Raw genomic sequence first — 12,064 nt, 5'->3', positions numbered from 1 at the left:
TCTCCTTTTTTGGCCTATTGAAAACTGTGGTGCTTATTATTCGTATGAATACCAAAAGCACAGAGACAAATGCAATAGACGAATTAAGGTTCACAACTACCCCGCACTATATTATAAAATGAAATATCTAAATATTATTCCTTTATATAATAATATGCCATGAGCCATATGGCATGGGTTGGGTTGGCACATTTGAAGGCAGACCTCTCTATAAAAAGCCCTGTTATATATACAATATATATGTATATATTTCTAATGTACATATTTGTATTTATGTTACTTAAAAGAGAGATATAATTTGATTCCTTTCCAGTACTATTTCACAGAAGAAAAAGATATAAATATTAATAACATGCATGTCTTATTGTTAATAGCATTACTAATTAAATATAATTTTAAAATATATAGCTCAACAAAAAAAATATATATATACATATTTGTTTATTTTTACAAAAGTATATTATTATAAGTATGTGTTATTATAAGTATATGTTGATGCCGAAAATTGGTTCAATAACAAATATGGTATTATGATTGTTAATTCTTTACACTATATATTTACTAAAATTTTCAAAAAATTAACTATAAATAATTAAAACTGAAGAAATAAATAATTATGAACCCTGAAAAATTAGCGCTGCTAACTTTTGAAGTTAGTTAACTAATTTTAGAGCAATTAACGAAAGTGCATTCAACGAGCTTACCTCCTCAACATGTATTTCATAAAGCTGTCGTCGATATGCGCACTTTTCGGGATGCACCCATGCAATTCGATGACTGACCCTGTGGTGATTCAACATCGAAAGCAAGGGTATGAGAAGGAGAAGTTGTGCATGCATGTATGAGTACGTATTGCATATGCATGTAATTGTGCATATGAGTGTGTGCACTCGGGTGTATGCATGCGACTGTGTGCATGCATGAGTGTGTGCAGTTGCAGGGGCACAAGATAGGGAGCTCGCATGCAAGCGTGTGCGTGAGTGTGTGAGGATGCTACGGTGCGACCCGTGGTGGTGATTCACGTGTGTGTGCGAGTGTGGGCGTGTTGTGAGCCTCGGGGGCTCGCATGCGAGCCATGATGGTGAGTGGTGTAGGTGTGTGCGTGTGTGTGTGTGTTGTGAGCCTCGAGGCTCGCATGCAATCCATCATGGTGAGTGGTGTGAGGGTGCGTGTGTGCTTGTGTTAAGGGCCTTGGGGGCTCTCGCATAATACATAGGCATGAGTTGTGTTGCAACGTGTGAGTTGCGTAACGTGAATATGTCATGAATGTAAGATGAAATTCATTCAAGTGCAAGCAAACAAGAATGTCGTTCAACGGGGAATCAAAGGACAAGGCATGTAAGAGACAAGCATACAACCACGCCACTTGGAAGCTCTATGGAGATATGAGTAGTGGAAGGAGCACATTAGCAAGGTATGAGGACCCAACCAAAGGTACACTGCACTCACACACCTACAACCGGGGACCACACTCTTGCAACTAAGGAAAAAACTCCTACAACCGGGGATCACTTGACACCAAATATAGGTACAAGGTGCAAGGCCACCTCTTGCACTTGTGACGTGCATCATGAAAGTGACATATTGTCCCCCGGGACCACCATGTACCTTAGACCATTAGAGCATATAAATACCCCTTTCTCAGATTTGAGAAGGGGTTGGAAAATCATTCTTGTAACTTGACCTTGAGAGCTACAGAAACTTTATCATTTTCTCTCTATTTTGAGATAGCAATTTGAATCCATATTTCATCTTTCTTTTCATCTTAGATCTAAGCTTGAAGCATAGTTTGATTAACTAGCCAAAAAGTTAGTTAACGAGTTTTCACTGTCAATATTTTGGCACCGTCTGTGGGAATGGAAAGCTCAAGCCAAGTCGCACACAATCATTACAAAATGACCAAACGCTCTTGTCGTCGTCGATACACGAAGACTCACCTTAACAAAAATTAGTTGGTCGCATCGGAGCAAGACCTATCACCATCTACCGTCAAGAGAGAACGTGAGAACATCAGTAGGACCCAAGTAGATGGAGGACACAAGCGAAGAGTGTCCACTGAAGTCCTCGAAGTGGTAGAATATGTTAGAACGATCATAAGAGGCCCTTGCATGGGAGGCAATACTCGTAGAGGGAGACACAAGTATGCCCGAGAGGCAAGGCAAGAACCTCACTCCTAGAACTTAGAACAAGGACCTCCAGAATTGTAAGAGAGAAAATAACTCAGTCACCTTTACAGAGGAAGATGTAAGCAGAGTGCATTTCCCTCACAATGATCCCCTAATGCTTACGGTTTAGATGGCTAACACTAGGTTGCACCGGATGCTGGTTAATAATGGGAGTTTAATAGTTACCTTATACTTCACAACCCTAAAGGCGAGATGGGGTTGGGTCTTAGGGATCTAAAACCCTACACATCATCAATATATGGGTTCACCAGAGACTCGATTCAACCATGGGGACGATAAAATTGACATCAACTATGGGGAGGAGACCTCTACATTCCACGCGATGACCACCTTCTTGGTAGTTGACTGTCTGGCAGCCTACAATGTTGTGCCAGGACGACCATCGCTCAACCGGTTGAAAGCAGTCACTTTGGTGCACCATTTGCCTATGAAATTTTTGACACCCAAGGGCATCACCACCATAAAGGGATAATAGATGGAAGCTAGAGAATGCTGCAACATGTCACTCAGAATTGCCTGTAAACATCGAGAACCAATGATGATGATGGTCTATGGGGGACCCAACAAGGGTAAGAAAGCTTCCTCGGAACTAGACCCTCTAGTTTGTGAGGAAGTGTGAGTGGAATCAGTAGAAGAGTTGGAATAAATATTAATTTTGAAGAACCTGCTCAAGGTCCTCAAAATTGGAAAATGGCTCTTTGAAGCCCTTAAGAAGGAGTTGAAGAAATTTCTAGAAAATAATTTAGACGTGTTTGCTTGGGGGCATGAGGACATGGAAGGAATAGACCCAACCGTAATGTGCCACCATCTCAATTTAAGGAAGTACGAGACCCAGTGTTGGCTTAAAAGTGTTCCATGACTGTACTAGAATAGACTCTCCATTCACGGAGAAAGGCCAATTAAGTGCGCGAATAGGGGCTTTGGCATTTACAGCTGGGCCCATGTGGAGATGGATGGGTGCACACCTTATTAGTTGCTATTTTAGTTTTTCATACAAGTTTTTCCCAATGAATACACACTTTGTGGGATTTTTTAGATTTAAAATAACTTCTTCTCATTCTTCAATCGGTTTCAATAAATTTCGTTCATCTTGAATCCGTGGATCAAGATCCTTATCCTGCTTCTCGCCCTCTTCAGTCAAGATTGCCATTAGCTGATGACCGACCTTTCTATTTTGTAGCTCTATGCGGTAGTATTCGTGAGCCATTATTTGGTCACCTCGCACCACTCCCACACCTTTCGGTGTCTGAAACTTCAAGGATAAGTGCTTAATTGAACTAATTGCACCTGGTCCAATTAACGCTAGTCAACCCAGCATTATGTTGTAGGCTGATGGCAGGTCGATAACTAGAAAATCTTGCATGATAATGGTGGCTAAAGGTGCTTCGCCCACAGTTAATGGGAGCTCAATTATTCCTTGACTTACGACACTGTCACCTGTAAATCCACATAGATTTACCATGCAAGGTTTTATTTTTTCTTTTTCAAGTCCCATTTTCTTCAGTGTATCCTTATGAAGGATATTCACTAAAATTAAGTGGTCCACCAGCACCCTTTTTATCCTTTTATTAGCGAGCTGGATGGTAATCACCAGAGCGTCTACATGAGTATATCTCACGTGCTTTGCATCTTTCTCCTAAAACACAATCGGAGGTTCATCAGTTTTTGCTTTCATAGGAGATTCCAGAGGAAAAGCAGACTTCTCGTTCTTAACTTCCCTTACATATCTCTTTTGGGCATTGTTACTTTTCCCAGCAATATGTGGCCCTCCTGAGATAACTAGAATATCCTCTCCTTCAAGAGGAGGAGGTTGTAATCTATGGTTGCCTGGGTTATTAGGCTGGTTTTGTCCATCACCTTGTCACTTCACATATTGTCGAAAGTGACCTCACACGATAAGGCTTTTTATCTCGTCTTTCAGTTGACGACATTCTTCTATCATATGCCCAATGTCCTTGTGATACTTACAAATTTTGTTGCATCTCTATTATGTCTCGCATGACTCATGGGCTCAGGTTTACGGAATGCGACCTTATGCTCACATGCGAGATAAATATTTTCTCAAGTTTCATTAAGCTCGGTATAAATAGTGTAGATTGGCACGTTCTTGTCATGCTTCTTCTATTTTTTCTTGTCCTTGGCTAATTCCTTGGAGTCATCTTTCCTCTTAGAGCCTCCTAAATTTTTAGCCTTCTTCAAGATGGTACTTGTCGAGAGAGTGTTGGGTTTATTTCCCGAGCTAGTCTTTAACAACTTCATCTCTTTTCTTGCTTCCTCTTTTCGAACAAACACCTAAGCCCTCTCATTGAACTCACTGATGTTCTTCACTGGGCAACCCTGCAAGTCGTCCCATAGCTCACCTCCAGCAGTTGAGAGATTGGTCGTGATCCCTACTTGAAGGGCAGTAAGTTGGATACTATCGTTCAAATTTCTCACCCTCGCAGCAACTGTACTGAAACGACTCAAGTATGCCTTAAGTGTCTCACCCGGCTGCTACTTTATGTTGGTGAAAGAACACACTTCGGGTCGCCTGTCTCTTGCTGCCTGGAATTGTTTCTTAATGTCTTTAGACAGCTATTCCCAAAAGGTGATTGAATGATGTGTAAATTTGTTGAACCAGCTGCTCGCTACCCCAACTAGCGAGGTAGGGAATATAATACACCGTAAATTATTCGTAACATTGCTCGCTTGCATGATAGTGTTAACATTATTCAAGTGCGTGCCTTGATCTATTGTCCCATCGTATGACGATTCGTGAGGGTTCTTAAATCCCTGGGGGAATTCAACACTCATGATGTCTAGATGGAAAGGCTCGAGTCATATCCAGGATGTTGTCCATATTCCCCATATTGATACCTCCTGAATTTGTCTTCCAACTCAATAATTTGCAATTGGATAGGATCCTCTTGCTTTTGATTGAGTTGTTAACGAAGGTCAGGTTTTTTCTAGTTTAATTGATTACGAAGATCCAACTGTTGTGGATCATAGTTACTCACGGACCTCGTCCTTGAGTAACTTTCTGTTCTACTTGTGCTTGTACTTTCTCGATGAGTACTGCGACGAGCTCTATCCCCTCCTCGCGTAGATCAACTACGAGTCCTCGTACGTTTAGAACTAGAACTGGCCTCATCACATACTGACCTTCTCTTTTGAGAATGGGTTGATACATGCCCCCTGCTGGGGTTTGTATGTGCCCCTTCTCTATCAGTGCGAGAAGGGCGTTGACGATGTCTCGGGGGAAACCCACCTGCCTTAGGTTGAGTCCCAGGATCTCTCTCGTTTCCACGAGGGATTTCCTGCTCTCTTTACCTCAGGATCAAATTAGTTTTGTGCGTCATTTTCCTGAGCCACCCTGGCTGCGGCTGCCTCTTGTTCCAACTCTGCCTTTATTCGGTTTGCCTCCTGCAACTATCACTTGAGTTGGAAATTTTCCAAGTCAACTAACGAAACAAACCTGTTGGGGTCATAAAAACCCCAACTTCTAGGAGTTCCACCACCGTCATTGTTGGGTACTTCATTCCCAGTTTCTGGGTTTTGGCCACCTTTAGGTTAGTTCCTCCTTGAACATGTTGATCGTGTAGATCGTGTTGTTTGTGAGTTATGAGGCCTCTGTGAGCTCGCCGGCTCTTTTCTAGGATGGTGAGTAGTCTCTTTAGATTGAATATTGTCATCTTCCCCGTTTTTAGCCATGGAGAAAAGTTTTTCTTTTGGTCAGGAGGGATTTTTTCTGAGCTTTTTTCACGTAGGCTCTCAATGAAAGCACCAAACTATTAATGCAGATTTTCGTTAACGATAATAAGCCTATTTCATGATAGGATCCGCCTACGAATTAGTTGAATTCTAAGAAAGAATAATAAAGCAAAAACAACACCAAGTTTTTACGTGGTTTTGCAGTTAACTCTGCATAGTCCACGAGTCAATCTTATTCAGATTATTCTGATACAAACTAGGGTTCTTTTCTCTCAAGGATTTTTCGTCCATTTTTCTGTACATTTTGTCCCTATTTATAGTGACATAGGGTGGCAGTTAATTACAATCAGATATGAATCCCACAACAATATCTCCCCAAAATTATGGGCCTTAATTACGCCCCACGTAAATAAATGCGATTATTATATGAAAATCATAGAACTGTGATTTAACTGCTTTTAATTGGTCAATGCAGACGTAGATTTAGATACGCTGCAAAGTGTATCTCATTGGGGCATCTCGCTGGAACTTGAATAGCAACAATAACCCTGGCAACGAGCTGGAGCTTTTCCCATGTCTTTCCAAGGTTGATAATGTAAATCCCGTTGTTTCTGCGATTGAAGACATAACACTCCATCTGACAATTGTAGTTCTTGGTGACAAAGTGAACTTCAGTAGCCAACAACATTTGAATGTCAACTTCTATCTGAGAGAGCTGACGTGATGGAGCAGTGGATCTCATTGATAGATGTCTAGAGCTGATTAGTGAAGGTACCAGGGAATTCTTTTCTCTCAAGGATTTTTCGTCCATTTTTCTGTACATTTTGCCCCTATTTATAGTCACATAGGGTGGCAGTTAATTACAATCAGATACGAATCCCACAACAATATCTCCCCAAAATTATGGGCCTTAATTACGCCCCACGTAAATAAATGCGATTATTATATGAAAATCATAGAATTGTGATTTAACCGCTTTTAGTTGGTCAATGCAGACGTAGATTTAGATACGCTGCAAAGTGTATCTCATTGGGGCATCTCGCTGGAACTTGAATAGCAACAATAACCCTGGCAACGAGCTGGAGCTTTTCCCATGTCTTTCTATGGTTGATAATGTAAATCTCGTCGTTCTGCGATTGAAGACATAACACTCCATCTGACAATTGCAGTTCTTGGTGACAAAGTGAACTTCAGTAGCCAACAACATTTGAATGTTAGCTTCTATCTGAGAGAGCTGACGTGATGGAGCAGTGGATCTCATTGATAGATGTCTAGAGCTGATTAGTGAAGGTACCAGGCTATGCCTTCCTATAGCGAGATGGATGTCTCTTTATGCTTTATCTATGTCATTCAAGCTGTTATACTTAGTTAGTATAATGTATATTATATGCTAAGTGTCCTAACAGTCAACACGTCTTGTTAACACCTTTTTACACATAGCGAGGTTGATGCCTCACTTATGCATTATTGATGCCATCCTTTCGATCATGTCTTCTGATGCGAAATAGTTTCTCGTCAATATGTGAATTAATAGTTCATACATCCTTGTCTCGCTCAAGACTATACAATCAGCGAGTTATAGATATGCTCTATTAACTTCGCATGAAATTAGTTATTCCATTTAATATCTTTTAATATAATTACCATTATATTGATTGATTTGTATTCTCCAAGGTGGACACGTGTCATCCTCTGAAGTGCTAGTCGAATTTTGGGTATAACAACGTGTCATCCAACTCAATGCCACATCACAGTGCAAGAAATAGGATAACATACATAGTTACCACTTAAGAATGCAAAAGAGACTATTATATTCCAAAAGCCGATCAAAAGAGAGTAAGGATAGAGATCTAAGAGTCTTACTATCCTTTTGGGACTGGAAGGAATAAAAAATACTCAATGCTTAAAGTATTCCAAGAAGGTACTGGACAAGTGTGATTTGGGAAGGCTTTGGCTTTTTGATGTCTGAGTTTATTCAGAAGCATCATATCTAAAACCCAAAGCAATGATTATCCACCCTCTGATACAGAATCAGATCATGTCCCCTCCGTCAGACCATAGTAGTGCACATACGTGCCTCTAAAACTCCTTTTTTGTCTGATATGGCTTGTCTAGGCAATAACTTTTCAAGGTGAAACTTTTGAATGATGCATGTCCTCATCAACGTGGAATCCTTCACTGCAGTCGTACACCACACGATGGGAAAGTGTCTTACCAACAGACAGTCAGATCTTCACGCTGTTGTACCTGCCTTTATAGCATGCTCTAGTACAAAACCCTAGGTGGGTAAAAGGAAGGCCCTTACCCACATATGTGCCTATAAATACCACCATTTTTTAGGATGAAGGGGTGAAGCAAATTTGATCTAGCTGAAGCTCTACCAAAATTCCTATAAGCTTTTTTCTTTTTCAAGAGAAATATTAGGAATACAAAACAAAGCTAGGGTTTTATTGTACACATATATTGTATTAATCAAACACTTCTTGTGAGGCTAATACAACTGACACGTGGACTAAGCATAATTAACGCATGAACCACGTAAAATTATCTGTTTATTATTTACTGTTTTATTAAGTTTTGAGATTGTGAATATTTATTTTTTAAAAATCTCAATAAACAAATATAAATTATTATCAAATATTCAGAATGCACTATCTTATTTATTATTATTATTTTAGGGGAATAATAATGCACTATTAAGCTTTCTGTCTTGACATATTTAAAAAAAAAAAATAGCTTTCTGTCTTTACATCTTTTTTTTATTAAAAATACATTTTGCTATGAAAAGTCTCTCTATATATAATAATATATGTATATTTTTTGCCAAAAGAGCTTCTCATAATCCACACATCATATCGTGGACATATTTATTATATGTTTTTATCTTCATTGAATTAGAAATGGCATGCACTCGATTTTGACATATTTAACAACATTTTTCATACCTGACCAATTGTTATAAACTCATAATTCCATCGTTTTTCATTTTTATAAGAGAGACGTATTGACCAAGAATACTCATTAATTATTTAAATTAAATTGACAATTAGTTAATTCTTTTTTAAATGTGTTTGATTTGAAATGAGAGTGCCTTAGTTAAAAGGGAGATAGCGATTTTTTTATTAAAATTTGATTCTATATTTAGAATTTAGAATGAAAGTTGCTAAGGTGCATGAGGTTTCATTTGATATATGATATTTTATTTTCACAAAAACAATATTGGACTAACTTTAATATAATTCAAAAAAATTTCCTTTCCCATAATTGAAAATTCTATAAATATTGGCATTGTAAACTAATTTGATTCATCCAACAAAATCAGCCCAAGTTGATTCAAAGTTTTCAGAGTGAATGTAAATCAAAGAAATGGAAGACAAGCAAAGTGAGGTTATACTTATTGGGATATGGCGGAGTTCCTATTGCCAAAGAATTGAGCTAGCTCTTAAACTTAAGGGCATACCCCACAAGTATGTAGAGGAAGATCTATCAAACAAGAGTGAATTACTCCTTCACCATAATTCTATCCATAAGAAAGTACCTGTCCTTATCCACAATGGGAAACCCATTGCAGAGTCACTTGTTATTCTCGAATATATTGACGAGCACTGGAACAACTCTCCTAAACTCTTCCCTGATGATCCCTATCTGAGAGCCAAACTTCGCTTTTGGGCCAACTTCTACGACCAAAAGGTAATAACCGTTTACGTGTATATATATCCTTACAAAAAAAAATATTTATGTATATATATGGTGTTAGTATATATGTTAGTAAATCATAAGAATTATTAATTCCATTACAATGAACTCTGCTTATTCGATGATTCATTGGTAGATCATGGTGGCAATCTTACCTATCATCATGTCCAAAGGCAAACAACGAGAGAAAGCAATTGAGGAGATGAACGAGTTGCTAAGGGTGTTTATAGAAGGAATCATGAAAGATTTTCCTGAGAAATTTCCCTTTTGATGGTCAGAATTTAGGACTTTTGGAAGTGATTGCGGGCACAAACCTTTGCAATTATAAAGCGTTTAATGAGGCAGTGGCAGTGGCTTGGAGTCCTGAGAAAACTCCCCCAGAGTTGTTGACATGGGTCAATGCTTTAAACCAACATCCTTTGATCAAGCAAACAATTCCACCTCATCACAAATTAGTGGCCGCCATAATGGAAAAGTTTTCCCGTTTCCTAAAGCATGATGCATGAATACATAATATTTTTCATTAAAATACCCTCTAATTTTATTATGATCTAAGAATTTTAATATTGTAAGATTTTAATTTCGCGTCTACTAATATAATCAATATCAATATTTATTCTATATAAAATGTGCCTATATAACTGAAATTCTTGGTTTATGAAAAATTTATGGGTCACTTTTAATTTTTATTTAATAAAATAAAATAATAATAAAACAAATCCTATTAATATTTAAACTGATCATCAATCAATATATATATATATATATATATAAAGGAAAGCATTAAGGAGTATATATGGCAATCTATATGATCTTTTTTCCTAATCTTAGCTCTCTCAATTTTTCATATTATTTCATTAGTTTTTATTATATTTTTCTTCTTTAATGAGCTTTTTCTTTTGATATAATTATTGTGAAAATCATTATGACAATTAATTCATAAACTCTTACTCTCCCATAAGTTAATTATTATTTTTTTGTTACCATTATAATAACTTAAAGGTTTTATATAAAAGAGTTTATTGAATTTGACTTTTAATTCTTAAGACTCTTACCTTTCATTTGACGTTAATATATGTGTTAGGATAATTTTAATGGTTTATACATATAAAATTTGTAACTAAAATATAACTAATTTTTTTTCACTTTATATTATACAATAACAATCAAATCAAAACAATCTATGGAGAGATGGTAAGTTGTATGAATTTTCTTACCAGTTTTTTAATTTCTCAATTTTTACTACCTATTTGTTTTTAATTGTTGTTTTTCATATAATGTTAATAAAAAAATGTAACGCTTTTACTAATAATAATAATTTGTAATAAGTGACTTAAATTATTTAATAAAATTAACACATATTTATTATTTGGTTATTTTTTAAATATTTCTCATTCTTTATTTTATGAAATTTTCACATTTATTTAATTATTTTTTTCTTAATAAACTTTTCATTTTTTCATCACATTTTTAATTATTAATAATTAACTTTTATTTATAATTATTACATAAGTTAATGTATATATCTATTGCATGACCTTTGATTTGTAATCATAATTAACTGTTACACAATAATAAGTATAGTAGTACTTAATATTTAGTTTAAATGTGAGGTCCTATGAAAATAAAATTAAATAAGAAAGTTATAAATCAATGTCAACATCAATATATATATATATATAAAGGAAAGCACAAAGGGAGTTGTTGACCGAGGTTTTTGGCAACTATTAAAATATAATTATTATAATGAGCTGTAAGAAAGTAAGATGAAGACTTTTTACGTGGTTGGGGCGTTAATGAGCCTTAGTCCACGAGCCACTACTATTAATGGATGTATTTAATACAGATTCTACACTTGAGAGAATGTTTTTCTCTTAAATACAGAGAATGTTCTTGGTGAGTTTTTTCTCTTCTTGCTCTTTTGCAACCAAGATTCTCCGACCCCCTTAAATGAGCTTTGAGGGGGTATTTATAGTGTTTTGGTGGGGTAATCCCTAGAATTGTTCTTACACATGTGTCTGTAAGTATCCATAAAGTTGGGCATTTCCGATGAATATACCATGGGTGATGCATGGTCAAATCCCTAGGTGCTGTAGGGTTTTTATGGAGAATGTCCTTTTTGTCTTATGATTGACGTGACTCTTCGCAGAGTAGCCGTCGCTAGACTTAAATGATCATTACTGTAGCGCCTTCTTTGTTCGAGGGTTGTGCCGTCAGACTTTATTGCGTGTTACAGTCCCAACACGCTTCCTCCCATGCAGCATTAAATGCGACTTGATTTCTCGGGAGAGACCTGACACATCCCGGAGTGCCTTCATGCTATGTTAGCTTCCGGGAGTACCTCGTACTCCGGGTATATCCTCCGGGACCCATGCGAATAACGCTTCCTGGTGGCATAAAAAGACTTAGCAAATCTTTCCAAGTTATCTGATCCACGTGTCCCCTCTTGACTGGTCCACGTATATTGGGCGAATTTTGGAGCAACATTTACC

The 12,064-nt window shown here is 37.2% G+C and overlaps 1 protein-coding gene across 1 annotated transcript; it reads left to right on the top strand.

Moving 5' to 3' along the window:
- The first annotated feature begins 9,242 nt into the window (after positions 1 to 9,242).
- LOC115698714 (glutathione S-transferase U10) lies at positions 9,243 to 10,219 on the top strand. The gene is given in 3 exon segments (XM_030625859.2): positions 9,243 to 9,566; positions 9,709 to 9,839; positions 9,841 to 10,219. Coding segments are annotated over 3 exon segments (693 nt in total). The 3' UTR covers positions 10,079 to 10,219.
- Positions 10,220 to 12,064: the final 1,845 nt, after the last annotated feature.

The sequence above is a fragment of the Cannabis sativa genome, chromosome 8 (assembly GCF_029168945.1).
Source record: "Cannabis sativa cultivar Pink pepper isolate KNU-18-1 chromosome 8, ASM2916894v1, whole genome shotgun sequence".
NCBI classification, from domain to species: Eukaryota; Viridiplantae; Streptophyta; class Magnoliopsida; order Rosales; family Cannabaceae; genus Cannabis; species Cannabis sativa.
Note: the sequence above shows the minus strand (reverse complement) of the source record. Positions and strands in the feature narration are given on the sequence as shown.